Source organism: Cryphonectria parasitica (assembly GCF_011745365.1).
Source record: "Cryphonectria parasitica EP155 unplaced genomic scaffold M406scaffold_1, whole genome shotgun sequence".
NCBI classification, from domain to species: Eukaryota; Fungi; Ascomycota; class Sordariomycetes; order Diaporthales; family Cryphonectriaceae; genus Cryphonectria; species Cryphonectria parasitica.
The window spans coordinates 5,875,823-5,894,815 of NW_024468909.1; the positions used below are offsets into that span (position 1 = coordinate 5,875,823).

Genomic DNA, 18,993 nt, shown 5'->3' on the forward strand with positions numbered 1-18,993 from the left:
ATTGTAAAGCAGTCAAGTGATATCCTTTGCTGGTTCTGAAAGTATTCTATTCAAGAAGAGAGAGGGGGGGTGGGTGGTGAAAATCGATCTGTTGTAACAAGTCTGCTTTCCTTTTCCACCCTAAACGGTGGGAAAACATCATTAAGCCGCCCATACCAAGCATGCAGCCTCTTGTTAACTATTACCCCATAATAACCTAATGCACCGACACTGGAGTACCCATGACCACCACCACGGGGATTCTCGGCCGATCGACTGGTCTTCTGAATAGGACAATCTGGGGTCGGGAGGACCTGAAAATCTTGAATTTTCTAGATTTAGAAAAGAAAATCTCGGAAAGAGTTCACGACTGCAGGGGTCCGATGACGCTGCGCGCAGCAGGCTGCCATCGTGCCATTAAATGGAGAACAGGAGCCAAAGGGCGACCTCGGTTGTGCCTTATGTAATACAAAAGCTCGTGTCATGTCACTCTCGAAACAACCAGAGGAATGCTTCTAACAACATCAATTGAGCACTGTCATAATTGGTGTACAATTTGCGGACGCAACTTTCGGCGCGTTCATATGCCATGGCCGTCACGATGAGGATTGTTAGACTAACAGCAAGGTGAGGTCATGCCACAGTTGTTTGGTGATATATGTATATATATATGCTGGAGACTGGCTTTGGTCGTTAACTGTTGTGGGTCGTGGCTGTAGGTCTGTCCGGTCAGGCATGCCGAGCTTACAGCATCGTGCCTCTTGCCCTATATCATTCGTGAACTCCCTTGCCACACGACCGCGAGTGGCCTACCGACTCGTCTCCCAACTATCTGCTGCTAATTCCACTGTCGATGAACCTTGTCCCCATGGTCCATCGAAGCCCAAGCCGTGGTCCGTCATAGATCTCACCGAGGGCGCCTCTGGCTTTAGGTTCAAGGTGAATCCTCACAAGGTCACCATGATACCTTCTTCCCTCCCAAAAGACCCGGAGACGGGCAAGAAATACAAGCTGTTACCCATGTGAGAGGGTGCCTTAACCCTTTAAACATTGAGATGACGCACGGCTGATTTTGAAATTCGCCAGGCCTCATTTGTGGCTAAGGTGAGAGTCCTAAAGACACAGTCATGCATCAGGATATCGAAACTCACCTATACATCACAGGGACAATTGCAGGTGTTCCCAATGTTTCAACCAGGCTACCAAGCAGAGAAGTTTTAGCATCTTCGACATTCCTAGTAAAATTTACCCCACAAAGATCTTGGTAGAGTCTGAGGGTTTGAGGATTACTTGTGAGCTACCACATGTCATCGCGATGCATCTGGCACGACCCTTGTCCTCACACACTTCACAATAGGGGATCACGAACTACACGAGAGCTTCTATGACTGGAGCTTCCTCAAGCGGCATACCTACGGGCGCCACATGCCCGAGTTCGATATGTGGTATGTATATACATTCTCAAGAGACCGGATCTCATGACTCACCAGTGCAGCGAGCGCCGTCAATTTTGGGGGTCAGAAATCGCAGAAAACCCTCCGACTGTTACCTACGAAGAAGTCATGGACACTACGTCTGAGAGTGGGATGGCCAAATTGACGGATCACTTGGTGAGGCACCTCGGAGCTTCCATTGTGTTTCTTGCTCAAGATCTGACGGCATTTCTAGGTGAGACACGGGCTTGTCTTCGTAGACAACACACCTTTCGATGATGCCATTCACACTAAGTATCTCTTGGAGCGCATCGGGCCCATCAGGGAGACACACTATGGTGGCTTCTATGATTTCGTGCCTGATATGGCCAAAGCCGACACCGCTTATACGAACATCGCACTGCCTGCCCACACGGACACAACCTACTTCACAGACCCTGCCGGCCTGCAAGCCTTCCACATGTTGTCTCACACCGCGCTCGAAGGTTCGCCGCCCACCGGAGGCGAGTCACTTCTCGTGGACGGCTTCCATGCCGCAGAAATCATGCGCAAAGAGCATAAGCACGAGTTCCAAGTATTGAAGACCTGCAGCGTGCCTTGGCATGCCAGCGGCAATCAAGGAGTCACCATCACCCCAGGCGTACAGGAATGCGTCATACGTAGCTATGCCACTCCTAAAGCAGAATCGCCAATCTATCGCATCAAATGGAACAATGATGATCGGGGCGGTGAGTGTTCTTCAAAGACATTGTCGCTGCCGCACTTATTGTCTCGTGCATAATGGCAGCACCATTCCGTACCTTTTCATTTCTTCCCCTTCTTCTTCTTCTGCTCATCCTGCTCTTCCTGAGTATCTTGAAAATATTCTAACGCTCTTTTGAACCACTCAAGTGATGCGTCTCACCCAGAACACCCGCAATGTTGCCGCATGGTATGGTGCTGCACGCAAGTTCAATGATATCCTCAAAAGGACGAGCTCAGAGTATTGGTTTCAACTCAAACCCGGAAGAACCTTGAGTATGCCTCCTCCTGACCATCACGATCCTCAGTATAGACTCGACATTGGCTGACATTCTCCAAGTCTTTGATAATTACAGAGTTCTGCACGGTCGAAGCGCATTCACAGGACTCAGAAGAATGTGTGGCGGCTATAGTGAGTATCACACCCAGATCGCTTTTCCGTCATCGATGCTGATAGATCGTGCGTCTCTGCAGTAAGCCGGGACGATTTTGTATCACGCTGGAGAAATACAAACTTCGCTCGAGATGAGGTGCTGGCCCAGGTTCTGGGATAAAAGTCAGATGGCTTTTAGACGTATTCACCTGAGAAACCTGCCTCATACGATCAGCCTTTCTCATCGCTGGGACCTCTGAAGAGTGGGTTTCTGGTATATGTCATGATGAAATTTTGCAGTAAAAGCAGCGCGCCTGGTTATGGAATTTGGAACGGTGCACAACATATTTTGCGTAGATAAGAAAGAGGAGGCCCGCGGCAGGGATCACTGTAGCGATGGCCGTTCCTTAGTGCGTAGTTGTGCAGGATTGTTACCATCTGATAACTCAAAAGCCTGATTGGAAGCTTAAGGCAGCTAACTGTTCGCCCGTCATCTTAGCCCCCCCCCCCCTTTTTCTTCTTCTTCTTCTTCTACAGCCTATCTGCGATTGGTTTTTGTATTCGAACGCCACTGTAGTCCCCTAGCGCCTATACAGGTGGCCTGAGCACGTTTCCTGCTAGAGCGAGACACTGAGCGCTCTGAGATACCCCACCATAGATCCCCTGAAGATTGAACCCGCTGCGCCCACCCCAAGCCCCGCTCCAGGGTCGTCCACCGCCCGTCCCCCAAACCTACCTCGCACATAGGTCCAGTGTTCCACCTGAGCCAGCGCGAGGCTCTTTGTCCTGCCTGCTACACTGCGATTTTCCAGCTGTTGGTCTGGACTGTGTCGTGCTGTCAACCTAAACCCCATGGTTGTAGAATACCTACAACCGCTCGTCTGACCTCAGCCCTGCTCGTCCCAATTTGCCTTCCTCCAACTTTTTGCTGCCTCCCAAGGCTCTGGTAACTTTCCGCCAGGCCCCCTTCTTGTTACTTATTTGTTGAAGACAAACGAGCTTGACTACCTACGCAGGAAGCCTTGAGGTGGAGAGTTCAACAAATACGAGCCCTTCCGACACACTCGCCTCCTCCCCCCTCCTCGATTCAACACATTTCAAACGCAGATATCGACTCTTAACTCCTGCAGCACAGTCATACTCGGTGTCACTGCCCCAGAGCCTCGCCCGCCGAATATGGATACCGACGACGCTGGTGCGCCTGGCTCCCAGGACCTGCGCAATGTCCAGGTTGACAATGCCATCCGTGCAATACAGCAAAAGAAGCCTCTACCCGAGATCGACTTCTCCATTCACCGTATGGAGGACGGTACGGAGGTCAGCACCATGGAGAGGGTCTGCAAAGGTATGTGCACCAGCTGCAACCCCCGCTTCTCACACACGAGCAGCCGACTCTCTGCATGGAGCACGCGATATGCTGACCCTACTTCCCCTCACACCAGACGTTCAAGCCCCTGCCATGTTCAAGCCCACCGACGAGCAGTTCTTTGAGGACGAGACACACACCAAGCCCAACATTACATTTCTGAAATCGCACTTCTACAGAGAAGGCCGCTTGACAGAAGAACAGGCGCTATGGATTATCAGGACCGGCACAGAGCTCCTGCGCGCCGAGCCAAACCTTCTGGAGATGGACGCTCCGATCACGGTCTGTGGCGACGTACACGGCCAGTATTACGACCTCATGAAGCTCTTTGAAGTGGGTGGAGACCCGGCAGAGACCCGATATCTCTTCCTGGGCGACTACGTCGACCGTGGCTATTTCAGCATCGAGTGCGTGCTGTACCTATGGTCGCTCAAGATCCACTACCCCAAGACGCTGTGGCTGCTGCGCGGTAATCACGAATGCCGTCATTTGACCGACTACTTCACCTTCAAGCTCGAGTGCAAGCACAAATACTCTGACACCATCTACGAGGCCTGCATGGAGTCTTTCTGCAGCCTGCCTCTTGCTGCGGTCATGAACAAGCAGTTCTTGTGCATTCACGGCGGCCTCAGCCCAGAACTGCACACCCTCGACGACCTTCGAAATGTGAGCAAACTCTCGTACTCCCTGTGTGACTGCGTCTGTCTGCAAGGCGCGCCGTCCCAACTGGTTCCTGTTGGCTAAACTTTGACGTGGTACAGATCGATCGTTTCAGGGAACCCCCAACGCAGGGCCTGATGTGCGACATTCTCTGGGCCGACCCTCTCGAGGACTTTGGCCAGGAGAAGACGAACGACTACTTCCTGCACAACCACGTCCGAGGCTGCTCATACTTCTTCTCTTACCCGGCAGCATGCGCTTTCCTCGAGAAGAACAACCTGCTGTCCATCATCCGTGCCCACGAGGCACAGGACGCTGGCTACAGAATGTACCGAAAGACTAGGACGACCGGCTTCCCGAGTGTTATGACCATCTTCTCGGCCCCGAACTACCTGGACGTGTACAACAACAAAGCTGCTGTGCTGAAATACGAGAACAACGTTATGAACATCCGTCAATTCAACTGCACGCCGCACCCGTACTGGCTTCCAAATTTCATGGACGTTTTCACCTGGTCTCTCCCGTTCGTTGGTGAGAAGTTCATGGATATGTTAATCGCCATTCTGAGCACCTGCAGCGAGGATGAGCTCAGGGAGGAGTCCTCGAGCTCGCCTGGCCCGGCCTCGCCACCGATCACCCCGTCGGCCCCTATTGACCCGGAGTCGATCGAGGCAAAACGGAGGGCAATCAAGAACAAGATCCTTGCTATCGGTCGGCTGTCGCGTGTGTTCCAGGTCCTCCGAGAAGAGTCCGAGAGCGTCACGGAGCTCAAGACGGTGTCTGGAGGCAAATTGCCGGCGGGAACGCTTATGCTCGGCGCAGAGGGTATCAAGAACGCCATCAGCACTTTTGAGGATGCCCGGAAAGTGGACCTGCAGAACGAGAGGCTCCCGCCCAGCCATGATGAGGTGACGAGGGCCAATGACGAGGAGCTCAAGCAGGCGCTGGAGCGTGCCACCTGGGAGGCTGACAATGACAAGAAGCTACAGACCATCTCCAGGAGGCTCAGCACGTACGTATCCAGCCATTCGCTTGCTGTACAGATCGCGGGGTGATGTTTGCGCTAACAACGGCTACAGTGATCGGGACACCCGCCGCAAGGGCCCTCCAGCTGCCTAATGGTCATGAGAGAAGCTGTCGACGACGAGGAGATCATTCAGAGGCTACTATGCGACGCGGTCTCGGAATGTCTATTCTCTTTCCTCTTCTTTTCTCTGCACGGTTTCGTTCGTCCAGTGGGGATGGCCCCGAAAACCGACTAACTGAGGCCACACAAACACGTGAAGCGAGTCCAGGCGTGCAACACATATGTATCTCTTGTTTTCCTCTCTTTTTTTTCTCTTGAGATCGGCAGTGAACAAGAATATGGACGATCACGATAGGGCCGGGGAACTGGTGCAGCAGGCATGGCATGGAACCACCGGGGGTAGCCTTTGGGGTATCACTTAGCGGGCTGTTGGGCTGTCTATCAATAGAAGCGTGCGGCTCGGGAAGTAATGCATTCTCAATCTCTGAATATATGCAAAAGATGCAGAAGAGTCCAGACCCAGCAAGGGGCGAGTCGATCTGCATGAGCTCTGTACCAAGGCGAAGACAGGCCACAGGTCCTGGAGGCATCTCTCTCAAAGCCCTCTGCCGTTCCACATGGTGAAATTATTTCAATTCCCTAACTGTTGAAACACAGCAGAGCCGGGACCTCATTGTTGTGAGCTTCCGATACCTCGTCAATGAATCAGAACGTTACATCATTGCAGATAGCCAGGGCCCGCAGCCAGATCCACCCAGTCCTTAGGCCAGGTAACCTAATACAATCACCATGATGACCTCCACCACCACTACCTTTGATTATACATCATTGGGAGCTTTTTCAGAAAATCGCCAGAATATTTGGTGGACTGGCCACACCGCCCGTGACGTTACAGACCTCACTACTGACAAAGAAACTCCACCGGCCTTCCTTCTTGCACGTCTCGGCCAGCTTCTCCAGCCAGAACAGCTCCCCGATGGGACACCCGTACCCGGCCAGGAGGACCTCGTGCAGGGCCCAGTCCTTCTGGGAAGGCCAGGCCTCGAAGCTGGGCTGGTCGCCGGCCACAGCAGAGAAATTCTCCCAGATCCACCGGACCACCTCCTCAGACTGCTCGACGCCGCCAAAGTGGTGGGGGAGGACGTCCTGGTGGGCGCGCAGGGTCTGCGGCGACAGGGTGGCCAGCTGGGCGTGCCAGCCTGTGCGGATGAAGAGGATGTCTCCGAAGCGGACCTCGGTGCCCTGGTCGCGGAGGCAGGCCTGCAGATGGGCCAAAGGGATGGGTGAGGTGGCGAAGCAGTCGAAGGTTTGAAGGGATGGGTCGGTTTGTTTCTCGCGCCAGGCGACGAGGTCGATGAGGATGCCTCTGCCGACGATGCCCTGCTCGGCCCATGCTGGTCGGGATTAAATTTTCACGGTCAGCATGTAGCCACATACAAGAAGAAGAAGAAGAGACAAAAAAAAAGAAGAAAGCATCATCCCTCACCCTGGATGCCGTTCACGGTGGTCTTCTTCCCGTCCTTGTCCCGGCCGTGGGCGCCAATGTCCTCGAGGGTCACACCATTGTAGAACTTGGCCTCCTTCTGGTAGCCAAAGTGGCGCAGCCCATCCCACTGGCTCGAGACCTGCGAGTTGAAGGTCCAGACGTCGTCGTGCACGATCCTGGGGGGTTTCTGGAAGAGGTCCTGGTGGAACAGCTTGCGCTGGAAGAAACCCGACTCCTCGCCCTGGGCATCGAGAGGCCAATTGAGCGAGACCCTGTGCCGACAAGATTTGTGAGCTGCTGGATCCCTTCTGTCTTTCGGAGTAGTACATTTATGTTTTTTATTTTATTTTATATATATGTACAATCCATCATCTTCGGCGCTCGCAAACTACTTACCGAGTTCCCTTCTGGATCTCAACCTTGGCAGCCGCAGCGACACGCTCGTCAGTGAGCCTGTTCAGGGTGCCCAGCTCATCGTGGTCACCATACAGGCCCCAGGCTGAGTGAGGCGGATCGCCCTCCCGCAGAGGAAGGCTGTCGAAGCTGGGGATGCCGTTCTCGTTGAGCGTGGGGGCCATGTTGAGAGTCTTGTTGCGCTGTACGAGTCCCTTGATCCTTGAATGACCTGGTTTAATCCTGACTACTCCTTTCAAAGAAACATAAATATGTACTTCCTCTGGGACAAAAAGTAACTAGTTCTTGAGAGAGGCTATTTGTTGATTTATACGTTCAAGGCGGGGAAACTCCGGTATCGATCCGTGCACCGCGGATGAGGGATCGGCCCGCCTCCGTCGCCATCGTCATTCTTGCTCGGGTCTTCTTTGCCGCGAAAAAGTGAAAGTGGCACGCTGCTTGCAACGAAACCTGCTGCTGCTAGTGGTGGAGCAAGGAAAGGGCCAGGGGCTCGCAGATAAGAACAATTAATTGATGTTCAGCTAGTCAGATGTACTCATTGCCTTTTTTCAACATGATCGTGTGCCTCCCAGCATCGCGATGCACAGTTAAAACAAGAGAGGCTCAAATACAAAAAAGGTAGCGGATAAGGTCAGGGTTCGGGTCTTATCATGTTGATGCTTTTATTTTTGGAGAAATGATAGATAGTAGATATATGAGACAGCTCTTCACCCATGAGAATAGAATCTATAACATTCAAGCCGTACTTAATCCTGATTCTTGAAGACGGGGGAAGGAGGTGAGGCGTGTGGTCAACGTCGAGATCATCTCATCTCATCTCATCACATCCAGCCATTCCTTCAACTCGATTCACTTCACTCTACTTTCAATGCCTCGGATCCCACCCTCCACCATCCGTCAAGCCCACCACATCTCTCCACACGCAGCAGCACTGCTGCCAGTCTGTCGAGACCTGCCCTCTGCCCTGAACGAGCTGAGGTGGGTGCGCGAACACGTCCGCCAGCTCACACCGCCCGCGTCGTCGTCGTCCCTGTGGACAGAAGAACTTCATGTCGCCTCACTGTGCCGGCGTCGTGGAAGGGGAGAGCCGCTGCAGTATATCCTCGGGACGCAGCCGTTTGGTGGCCTGGAGCTGAAGTGTCGTCCCGGCGTGTTCATCCCTAGGTATGTTCAGATCTCAGGAAACCACCCAGATGATAGAGAAGAAGAAGAAGAAGAAGAAGCAAATGTTGACATGGGTTGCTGTTCAGACCAGAGCCTGAAGCTTACACGACACATCTGGCTGCACTCATCCAGCACTCTCACCTCCTGGGGCCCTCACCTCAGTCCCTGAGCATCCTGGATCTCTGCACAGGCACAGGTTGCATAGCCTTGCTCCTATACTCCCTGCTCGCCCGCACCATACCTGACCTCCACGTCCACGGCATCGATATCTCACCCTACGCCGTCGACCTGTCAAAGGAGAACGCCCGGCACAACAATCTCGCCATCACCACTACACCCCCAGGGCGCTCTCTTGTCTTTAGCCAGGCCGACATCTTCTCTGACACTGCCCTCCTCGGCGCCCTCACCTCCTCGAGGGACTTGCCTTCCCAGCCCCCGCTCGATGTCCTGGTCTGCAACCCGCCCTACGTCTCCCGGTGGGGATACAGCCGCCAGACAGCGCAGAGCGTGCGGCGCTACGAGCCCAAGATCGCGCAGGTGCCGATGGTGGAATATCCCGGCGACCACACGCCGGAGGATGTGTTCTACGCGCGGCTACTAGACATAGCCGCGAGACTGGGCCCGCGGGTGTTGCTGTGCGAGGTGGGCGATCTGGGCCAGGCTTTGAGAGTCGTGGAGATGGCCTTGCGGCATGAGGGTCTGATGGGGACGACGAGTACTGGCGAAGTAGAGGTGGAGGTGTGGAGGGACTGGCCCGATGCTGCGCCTGGGGAGTTGGAGGAGATTTCTGCCGTGGTGTGCGACGGGACTAGGAATGTTCGCGTCAAGGGGAGTGGCCATGGCCGCTCTGTATTCATACAATGCAGGTGAAACTGGACAAAATTTTGTCTATACATTCATGAAGCCGGTCTACCTTATGAAGTGTGTGTGAGAGAGAGAGGTGGGTATCTTCTACAACTACAGTACAAAGTTCACAACGCGGCCGCTGCGAACCACAATGACCTTCTTGGCCGAACGGATCGCATCCGCATCGCCCAGTTTCGACGCGCCGTCCGCCTCAAGGATCCTATCCACGAACCACCTCTTCAGCTCGCTCTCCTCCATTGCGTGCTCGGGCGGCCTGGGTATGTCAACCGCCACTCGGAGCTTTCCATTGATCTGCACCGCGCATGCTTGCGTCCTTGCCTTCAGGAGGGGGAGGGTGCCATCTGCCACAGGAAAAGACACAGAGCCCGAGAAGAGTGAGTCTTTCGCCCCGAGTATCTGCCAACACTCAGACGCGACAGCCGGTGCGATGGGGGCGAGCATCCTGACTAGTGCTGAGACAGCGGCGCAGCGCATCTTGTCGTGGGCGTCGGGGTGCGCCGCAATGGTATTGGTCAGACTCATCAGATCAGAGATAATGGTGTTCAGTGAGTACACGCCGCGGTAAGATTCTGTCACAGACTCGATTGTCCGCTGCACATCTCTCCACAGGGCGAAGTTGTCATCCCACCATGCCAGGTCGGGCTTGTTCATTTGGGGAAGCTTCCTGCTCGTCTCTGTGATAAGCTCAGAGAGCGTTGCGTCTTGAATTTCGGCCGCTGGGCAGTTCGTCTTTACCACGAGATCAAGGATCCGGCCAAGCCAGCGCGTTACGCCGGCAATCTTATCCTCATCCCAGTTCACCACGTCGCTGACCGGTGCTTGAAAAAGCATGTGTGCCCGGGTGGCATCAGCGCCGTGTCTGGCAATCAATTCGGTAGGATCGACGCCATTGAACTTGGATTTCGACATCTTCTCATAGCTGACGCTCGCTATCTCACCCGTGGCAATAATTCTCGGGCGGGCAGGATCTTGCAGATCAACCTCGTCATGCGTCAAGAAGCGGCTACTGGAAGGGTCGATAAACGTCTTTCCGTGAACCATTCCCTGGGTGATGAGACGGGCAAATGGTTCGTGAGAAACCTCTGGTGATGCATCGGGAAGAGCGGCAGATGTCATGAGGAACTTGTAGATGAAGCGGGCATAGAGAAGATGCAAGATGGCGTGTTCTATGCCCCCAAGATAGATATCAACTGGGAGCAAAGATGCCTTTTCAGCAGAGAAAAGCGCATCAGCATTGTGTGGGTCGATGAAACGCATGTAGTACCAACTCGAGTCGACGAACGTGTCCATCGTGTCAGTGTCCCTCTTCGCAGAGCCGCCACACTTGGGACAAGAAGTGTTGATCCAGTCGGTGGCGGACTCAAGTGGGTTGCCCGGCTTGCCTTCAGCCCAGTGATTGTCAACCTCGGGCAGCTTGACCGGGAGCTGATCGTCAGGAACCGGTACAGCTCCACATGAGGCGCAGTGGATGATGGGGATCGGTGTGCCCCAGTACCTCTGCCGACTGACGAGCCAGTCCCTCAGCCTCCATTTCTCGACTGGCTTGGCCAGTTCGGCAGCCTCGAGCATCTGAATCAACATCTTTCCGCCTTCTTGGGATGACTTGCCCTTCAAGGGGCCGCTCTGTGCTGTCATGACTCCGTGCTTGACGAATGGCTCATTTGGCATTGTCGTCGTAGTCTCGTCCTCAGAAGCTGCCAGCACAATACGTACAGGCTGGTCATAGTGATGTTCCTTCCAGAAGGCGTTGTCACGAAGGTCGTGTCCGGGAACGCCCATGACGGCACCCTCTCCATAGTCCCCGAGAACATACGGAGCAACGTACACTGGCAGTGACTCCTTGGAAGAGGCTGGGGTGTCCTCGTGATACGCCAAAGGATTAATAGCCCTCAGGCTAGGGAGCATGTAGCCAACCTTGGAGTCCGGTGGCAAGCCAGGCAAGGTGTCTAGGAACGCCTGAAGCTCAGGATCCGTCTCAGCGAGGTGCTGCACGATTGGGTGCGTCGCTGCAAGCGCCAGATACTGTACGCCGAACAATGTGTCAGGCCTGGTGGTAAAGACCTCGATGGCGGCGTGCATGTCTTGGCTATGCGCCATGACGGGAAACTTAACCATGGCGCCCTCGGACTTGCCAAGCCAGTTCTTCTGCATTGCCAACACCCTCTCGGGCCATGCATCATCTTTTGCCAGCACCTCGAGGTCCTGCAGCAGAGATTCTCGAAATTCGGTGATCTTGAAAAACCACTGTTTCAGCCGGCGCTTCTCGACCTTGGCACCAGACCTCCAGGAGCAACCATTCGCATCCACCTGTTCATTTGCCAGCACCGTCTTGTCCACAGGGTCGTAGTTGACCTCGGCTTCAGCCTGGTATGCCAGCCCCTTCTCGTGCAGCATCAGGAAGATCTTTTGGGTATGCTTGTAGAATTCAGGATGGCACGTGGAGATTTCCTGCGAGTGAAAACAATTCAGTCAGCCGTACGTCCTTCCGGGAGCAGTCTGGACTAGTACATACACGGTCCCAGTCCCAGCTGCCATTCATGAACCCCATCTGCTCCTTCATCTTGGTAATATTACTCTTCGTCCATACTGCAGGGTTTATACCTCGCTGAATGGCAGCATTCTCAGCGGGCAAACCAAAGGCATCCCACCCCATAGGAAGAATCGGCTTCTCCCCCTGGAGCGTGTAGAACCTCGCAAGAACATCGGCGATGGTATAGACGCGCAGGTGACCGATGTGAAGACGCCCAGAAGGATACGGAAACATGGGCAGGATGTATCTGGACTGCTTCTCTGCTTCTGCTCCATCGTGAGCCTGGTCTTGCTTGAGGCGATTCCATTCCGCACGCCATTTCACGTCGAGTGCGGTCAGGTCGAACTTGGGCACCTGCTGCGCATTGAGCTGTGCGCCCTTCTTGCGCTCCGTGGCTTCAGCCGTGTCACACCCGTTGGCGGCTAGAGAGTCATCGTGACCTGCTTGCGAAGCTGTCGAGAGGGCACGCCATACTTGCAGACGGTGGCAACGAGGAGCTAAGGTAACGTGTAAACGAGAGATATGTAAGTTGGGCAGTCGGCGGCCCATTGGCCGCAAGTAAATCAACGACATGATGAGACCGTATTCATTCTCGCAAACGGAAGCTGTATGCTTCGTCTGTGTACAGAATGAATATCAGCAGGACACGTTGGGAGGTTGTGTTGTATGTCCACGTCGTCAGGCAATTTTTCTAGAATGTCGGATTGGATAAATTCTGGAGTAAAGTTCCGATAAGAGCTCCAGGTCCCGAAATCCAGGGTCCTCCCCGCTCGATCTGTATACAGTAGCCGCACCTCAGACTTCGCGTCTCAGAAACGCGTTTCATTATGACGACATAGGCAACGTGTCAGAGATTCATCGAGCTCTCACGCACACCAGGAAGCTGATGATGACTGGATGATCTGCGAATAAAAATAAGGTTCCTCTGTACTGTGCTATGTAGAAGGATTATAAAGTCAGATCTCAGCGCCTAGGTACATGGTAAATTTAGCAGTATCAGTAGCCTGTAGCCAGGGCAGGCCGGCAAAGTAGGCACCATGAGTGCTAACAAGGGGGCTTGATTAAGCTCATCGGCCCTGCAAGGACCTGCCGAAATCTGACCTGGCTGCTACTGGCTTATGGTGGGGCACGAACCCACTGAGGCTAACCAACTTTTAGCCACTCAGAACGTGCTCCTGACCTGGTGCGTCAGGGGGGCCACTGAGTTTGAACGGCCTAAACTACTGACGGCCATTATATGTACCGCACCATATGCAATACTATGTAGGGGTACAGGGTAGGGGTCATAGCCATATCCACTGGGTAGCGTTCGGCAGGCTTAGTTCAACGCTTAATGTGTGTGTGTGCGGGTTTGCGAAAGGGGCCTGCCATCGTCCCTGGCATCAACGACTTCTTTTGTAACATCAATGCCCTTCGTGTCCTCTTCCTTTCTTGTGTATTGGCCAAACCAAACGCTGATACCTTCTCTTCGCCATTGCATGTTACAGGCGACATATTGCTTATCTCTTAATAAGTCTCTCTTGCTCCATCAGCCAGCGCCAGCACCGCGAAGAACCGTCCCCGATCTCGAAACGATTAGTGAATCATAAGACTACGAGCAGGATACTCACGAGTTTGCAGTTGGAGGCTGAACATGATTGCTTTGGCGCGGCGGCTGGCATAGCGGAATATATCGAGACGAGAACTTGGAGGAATTACCGACGACACATTGTAGACGAGCCTGCACAGACTCGTCTGCGGGACACGACCTCTCCACCACCATGTCCTACTCCCACGACCTCCACCTTCAGGTGCGCACACGCGATTCACTAGAGCTCGCGTCGCTCGCTAGCTCCGACCACGCAGGCTCTGCAGATGAGACCGACTCCCGCCCCAGTATATCCTCCTCGCGGAAGCTATCCCTCGAACAGGATGACCCCTTGGACGTGGGCAACCCGGCGGCGACTGGGCGACCTGCAGGCCATGGGCGCACGTTCTCCATGTCCTCCGGCTTCAGTTTCACAGCGAACCTCTTCCCCCTCTCCTCGACCACCGGCGCCGGCTATACTCCCATTGGTGCTCCCACCGTGACGCCGACACAGAATGGCGGTCTGGGCGGGGCATCTCTCGAGAAGCACAAGACTTTGACATACATGAACGGGCTCTCGCTCATTGTTGGTCTGATCATAGGGTCTGGCATATTCTCATCACCGAGCCAGGTCAATGTCAACATGGGTTCGCCCGGTGGTGCTCTCATTATATGGGTGGTTGCTGGAGTCCTCGCCTGGACCGGCGCGGCTAGCTATGCCGAGCTTGGAGGCGCAATACCTCTGAACGGGGGGTCGCAGGTATACCTGGCCAAGATCTTCCATGAGATCTGGGGCTTTTTATTCATGTGGGTGGCGGTGCTGGTCCTGAAGCCTGGAAGTGCCGCCATCATATCGATCATTATGGGTGAATACGTCGTACGGGCTGCTATTGGAGCGGAGGCCGAGATCATCAACCCATGGTACAACAAGGCCGTCGGCCTGTTCGGCCTGCTCCTGGTGACGTTCTTCAACTGCGTCTCTACGAAGCTCGGGACCCGGGTGAATGACTCGCTCATGTTCTTAAAGTTCATTGCGTTGCTTGGGGTCACGATCACTGGGGTTGTGGTCGCTTTCACGGGCTATTCCTACAGCGGAGAGCCGAATGAGGACTGGAAAACCCATGATTGGTTTGATGGGACGAAGATGGATGTTTCAGCTTGGGCAGTGGCTCTCTACGCGGGCCTTTGGGCTTATGACGGTTGGGACAATGTAAGCCAATCTACCACGCGTATGACGCGAAGTCTAGGCTTACACTATTGCTAACAATTCTTATAGACCAACTACGTCGTGGGCGAATTCCGGAATCCCAGTCGAGACCTGCCCCGCGTCATTCACACAGCCATGCCGCTGGTCATTCTGTGTTACGTATTGGCTAATCTCTCATACTTCCTCGTCCTCCCTCTATCCGCCACAAACTCGTCCAACACCATTGCTGTTCTCTTCGGCTCCAAAGTCTTCGGACCCATCGGCTCTCTGTTACTTGCTCTAATCGTCAGCGCGTCGTGCTTCGGAGCACTGAACAGCTCCACTTTCACCAGCAGCCGCCTCGTCTACGCTGCCAGCAAAGAGGGCTACGTCCCCGCGTTCTTGGGACGAGTTGGTGTAGGGTCCAATGCCATGGAAAACAGGCACGTCTCTACGCTACGCACACGAAGCTGGTTCTCCAACGCTCTGACCCGCTGGATCGGAGACGAGGATACAGGCCTCTTCTTCACGCCCGTCAACGCACTTGTGCTCAACTGCGCCCTCACTGTCGCCTACGTCATCGTCGGCGAGTTCGACACCCTGCTGACCTTCTACGGTGTCGCGGGCTATACTTTCTACTTCCTGACGGTGCTCGCGCTTATTGTCCTGCGCGTTAAGGAACCGAATCTTGAGAGGCCGTACAAGACGTGGATCACGACTCCGATTATCTTTTGCTGCGTCAGCTTATTTTTGCTCTCACGTGCCGTTATTGCAGAGCCTTTACAGACTCTCATTGTGATTGCCTTTGTCGCGGCAGGCGTACCCGTGTACTTCTTGAGAGTGCGGAGAAAGGGTCCTGCGAAGAGGCCAAATAGGGACTACGAGGAAGACGAACCCGGCTGGAAGTTCTGGAAGCGATGGACAAAATAAATAAGGAAGAAGAGAAAACAAAACAAAAAAAGGAAAAGCGGGCTGCTAAGGAAAAGAGTTGGAAAAGGCCATATGTGAGCTAATGAGGCCGTATTATCAATGAGCTCTCTTTGCGGATTGGCCTGGACACAAGCATCGTAATTTTTGGGCAGCATGATACCACGAATACTTTACGTACCCCTTGACTGAAATGGCGGTATTTCACTGGAAATTCGTAATGTGAGACGCACCTCTTATGTGTTATTTGGCTTGTCAATGGGTTGCATAGCTGTGCTGCATTGCTGTTTATTCCGGGAAATGCGCTTCCGCTGTGTTATTCCACGGAAAACCCAGACCACCCCATTCCAATGAGACCTCCTCGCAAGACCTTCTGGGCTTTCGATTTGGAGCCCAAGCAAGGGATTGGACAAACAAAAGCCGCAGTAAAGCAAAGATGGGGCACAGCTCTTCAGACATGTTGTCGAAAGTCTGCGGGATCACAGCGTGGACAAGTACGAGCTGGAACCAACCTGCGCATGCTCTCTCCCTTTGATCTCACGAGGTGATTACTGTCCCAAGACTCGGGTCATCACCCCATGTGCCTTGACAAAGTCCGAACGGAAGACCAAGACTTTCTTTGACAAGTCTGATAATGACGACTTGGAGGCGGGAACTCGGGATCCGCCTTTTCACTTGGTGCAGGAGTTCCAACTGACGTGGGAACTGTGCTAGGTGTTATTTAGGGGGACGAGCGACGGTGAACATCTTTCGTCTACGCCTATAGCCGGATTTGGGGGTTATCGTGATACCTATATTTCGTAGAGAACTGGGACTCTGTAGGTAAAAGATGGTAGATATTGGGAACTGGACGTTTTCTATTGAGAGTTGTTCGCCACTTGTACTCGAATTCGGGGTGGTAACATATATGATCTGGTACGACTCAAGTCTTTATCCTCGCGAAGGTTATGGATGGAATGCAGATCTAGGAAAGGTTATAGCACACAAGGCCTTGGCCGGTCAGGTCGAACACAAGTCTTAAAACAGCACAAGGAGCAGCGGTCTTGGTGAGGTTATGAACAAGTTTGTTAAATCAAGTCCATCTTGCACTGGCGAATGCAAGCCAAAGTCGGACAAATCTGCTTGACCTATAAGTTTGTAAAATGAATTAATTCTATCGAGGATCACTACACCAACATAATGTGCAAAGTCAATGCTAGCTATCCCTTCTAATTCAGAGAGGTGCGCAATGTCGAAGATAAATTATACGACAGCAACAAAAGACTTCAGCCCAGAACGCCGACCAACTTCCCCCTAACACGCCCCCCAACCATCTTCTCAAGTGCCTGCGGCAGCTCATCGAAGCCAAACGTCGAGTCAACGACTATATCCTTCTCGCCCAACGTCTGGCCCACCTCCTCGAGCCAATCCTTACGGGCCTCGAGAATCACACAGTCATAACTTACCCCTAACCCAACCCGACCCCAGAGCCACCTCTTTAACATGCTAGGATAGTTCCAGTAGATAGCCGGCCCGCCAAAGCTCGACCGATCCGTCTTGTCCCCCACGATCGTCACATACCTCTTAATCTTGCCGCCCAGGTCTGGATCGTCCAGACACTCCGTCCCGCCCACACAGTCGACAATCACCACCCCGCCGCCGTCTCCACGCCCCTCCAGCCTGCGCAGGATCTCCCTTGGTAGCGAAGATGCCGCGCCGCTGGCCGTGTAGTCGACAACCTCGTCCGCGCCCAGCTGTCCCCGCACAAAGTCAACATTGCGCCCCGAGCACGTCGCCAGCACACGCCACCCGCGCGCCTTGGCGAGGCGCACCGTGTACATGCCCGTCGACGAGCTGCCGCCTAACACGACAAGCCATCTGTCTCCGGTAGTGTTGGTGGCGTCAAGGTAGGGTGCCACGGCCTCGATGCTGGTTCGCGCCGTGAGCCAGACGAGCGGGAGGGCTGCCGCGTTGGTGTGTGTCCAGGCGGAGGGTTTCTTGGCAACTGCAATGCCTGAGCCGGCAGTGTCGAGGGTGAGGATCTCGGTTGCTGTGCCGGTGTTGTTGACGGGGGCCATGGTGAAACCGAAGACTTCATCGCCTGCGGTGAAGCTGGAGGCGGAGCCGGCGTGGAGGACCGTGCCGGAGAAGTCGCAGCAGGTCTCGTGCTCTTGATCTTGGCTGTCGGCGGCGGTGCTGCTCAGAGAACTGGTGAGGGCGGACAAGGGCCAGGGGAGAGACGAGGAGGAAGATGAGGATGCGTCCTTGTACAGGTTCATGGCCTGCACGTCGACCGGGTTGATGGCGAAGGCCTTTGTGCGAATTTGGATCTCAGTTGGCTTTAGAGTCGAGGGCGACGGCGGCGTGTAGGTCGTTTGATGAAGGCATTGTGGGAAGCCGCCTGTTGTATAAGTCCACTTCTTGAACGACGATGACATGTTTGTGGATAATTATTGCGATGCAAAGCCAAAGCTTGTGTGAAAAGGGTTGAGGTGTGACTAGAGCGGGATGGTGAGATATAATGGTCTTGATTGTCCAGGTCAAGAGAGATCTGTAGAAGAATCGAGAATATCTCCACTGAATCAACATCCCGCGTGTCCTTGCCTCCCGGCACGTCATTACCCGTTAGTGTTCCTCCACTGTGATGTTTTCTGGGGCTGGAGCCAAGAATTGCCACGGCCTGTTGCAGTGTGGGACCACTCCTCGAACTTGCATGGTGAGGGAAGTAAATCGATTCAATACAAGCCGCGCATAGTAACCACTTGAAGTCATGTAGATTCAGAACGTGTGTGTATATCTCACCGTCATGACCGTAGAGAGATATGAGGAGGACTGTCAGATCCGTGTAAGACAATTGGTTGGCGATACTGATGACAATCGCTTTATTAGAGTTTGTCAGCTAGGAAGAAGAGGTACATGTAGAATTGGTATTTTCAAATCTTCCTCAGCCATACTTTGGACCATCTACTTTCTCTAACGCTCCTTCCAAATGCTTGGAGCTACTGGCCTTCCTGTCGGCTCTCCTGCCGTCTTGCTGTCTCGCTGTCCTACTGCTAGGGTGGCTGACCCTCTTGTCGATCATGTGACCCTCTTGCGTTCCAAGTCTTTTTGCCTTACAGGGCAACCAGAAGGAAAGTAGTATCTTGGCAAGAGGAGTAGCGAGCCCTAGTGTGTATAGCTTGATCATGATAGGAAGATCAGTTTTTACATGTTTCCGTGTTTTGCAAGCAGATTGGCTCAGTAGATTCGGCAGCATAATCACAATTGTACATTGCGATCGAATACCCTTCGACA

General features: G+C 53.7%; 7 protein-coding genes across 7 annotated transcripts; 4 read left to right on the forward strand and 3 right to left on the reverse strand.

Moving 5' to 3' along the window:
• Nucleotides 1–1,655: 1,655 nt before the first annotated feature.
• M406DRAFT_354655 (Clavaminate synthase-like protein) lies at nucleotides 1,656–2,871 on the forward strand. Its single transcript, XM_040922965.1, has 4 exons — nucleotides 1,656–2,140; nucleotides 2,304–2,429; nucleotides 2,494–2,565; nucleotides 2,628–2,871. Exons 1-4 carry the CDS (start codon nucleotides 1,777–1,779, stop codon nucleotides 2,705–2,707), a joined length of 642 nt encoding a protein of 213 aa, XP_040781949.1. The 5' UTR covers nucleotides 1,656–1,776; the 3' UTR covers nucleotides 2,708–2,871.
• An 831-nt stretch (nucleotides 2,872–3,702) lies between these two features.
• M406DRAFT_247763 (Metallo-dependent phosphatase) lies at nucleotides 3,703–5,607 on the forward strand (the record flags this gene model as incomplete). Its single annotated transcript, XM_040916483.1, has 3 exons — nucleotides 3,703–3,871; nucleotides 3,969–4,558; nucleotides 4,654–5,607. The coding sequence occupies 3 exons, from the start codon at nucleotides 3,703–3,705 to the stop codon at nucleotides 5,605–5,607; spliced, it is 1,713 nt and encodes a 570-aa protein (XP_040781950.1).
• An 812-nt stretch (nucleotides 5,608–6,419) lies between these two features.
• M406DRAFT_245045 (uncharacterized protein) lies at nucleotides 6,420–7,643 on the reverse strand (the record flags this gene model as incomplete). The annotated part of the gene is made up of 3 exons (XM_040916301.1): nucleotides 6,420–6,973; nucleotides 7,066–7,241; nucleotides 7,462–7,643. 3 exons carry the CDS (start codon nucleotides 7,641–7,643, stop codon nucleotides 6,420–6,422), a joined length of 912 nt encoding a protein of 303 aa, XP_040781951.1.
• A 704-nt stretch (nucleotides 7,644–8,347) lies between these two features.
• On the forward strand, nucleotides 8,348–9,330 carry M406DRAFT_239871 (S-adenosyl-L-methionine-dependent methyltransferase; the record flags this gene model as incomplete). Its single annotated transcript, XM_040916102.1, has 2 exons — nucleotides 8,348–8,643; nucleotides 8,730–9,330. Coding segments are annotated over 2 exons (897 nt in total), but the record flags the coding sequence as incomplete, so codon positions are not given.
• A 270-nt stretch (nucleotides 9,331–9,600) lies between these two features.
• On the reverse strand, nucleotides 9,601–12,613 carry M406DRAFT_336533 (leucyl-tRNA synthetase; the record flags this gene model as incomplete). The annotated part of the gene is made up of 3 exons (XM_040921162.1): nucleotides 9,601–11,958; nucleotides 12,023–12,394; nucleotides 12,515–12,613. The coding sequence occupies 3 exons, from the start codon at nucleotides 12,611–12,613 to the stop codon at nucleotides 9,601–9,603; spliced, it is 2,829 nt and encodes a 942-aa protein (XP_040781953.1).
• Nucleotides 12,614–13,800: 1,187 nt separating this feature from the next.
• Nucleotides 13,801–15,913, forward strand: M406DRAFT_285851 (amino acid transporter; the record flags this gene model as incomplete). Its single annotated transcript, XM_040918644.1, has 2 exons — nucleotides 13,801–14,817; nucleotides 14,884–15,913. The coding sequence occupies 2 exons, from the start codon at nucleotides 13,801–13,803 to the stop codon at nucleotides 15,721–15,723; spliced, it is 1,857 nt and encodes a 618-aa protein (XP_040781954.1). The 3' UTR covers nucleotides 15,724–15,913.
• Nucleotides 15,914–16,857: 944 nt separating this feature from the next.
• On the reverse strand, nucleotides 16,858–17,562 carry M406DRAFT_320600 (uncharacterized protein). Its single transcript, XM_040919409.1, has one exon. It carries the CDS (start codon nucleotides 17,538–17,540, stop codon nucleotides 16,986–16,988), a length of 555 nt encoding a protein of 184 aa, XP_040781955.1. The 5' UTR covers nucleotides 17,541–17,562; the 3' UTR covers nucleotides 16,858–16,985.
• Nucleotides 17,563–18,993: the final 1,431 nt, after the last annotated feature.

What these genes read in the sequence shown, in the direction of transcription:
- M406DRAFT_320600 (XM_040919409.1), bottom strand. Translation starts at nt 17,540, where the DNA reads ATGTACACGGTGCGCCTCGCCAAGGCGCGCGGGTGGCGTGTGCTGGCG.
- M406DRAFT_354655 (XM_040922965.1), top strand. Translation starts at nt 1,777, where the DNA reads ATGGCCAAAGCCGACACCGCTTATACGAACATCGCACTGCCTGCCCAC. An exon ending in CAAACCCGGAAGAACCTTGA is followed by an intron (nt 2,430 to 2,493) that starts GTATGCCTCCTC and finishes ACATTCTCCAAG; the next exon opens with TCTTTGATAATTACAGAGTT. An exon ending in AAGAATGTGTGGCGGCTATA is followed by an intron (nt 2,566 to 2,627) that starts GTGAGTATCACA and finishes GCGTCTCTGCAG; the next exon opens with TAAGCCGGGACGATTTTGTA.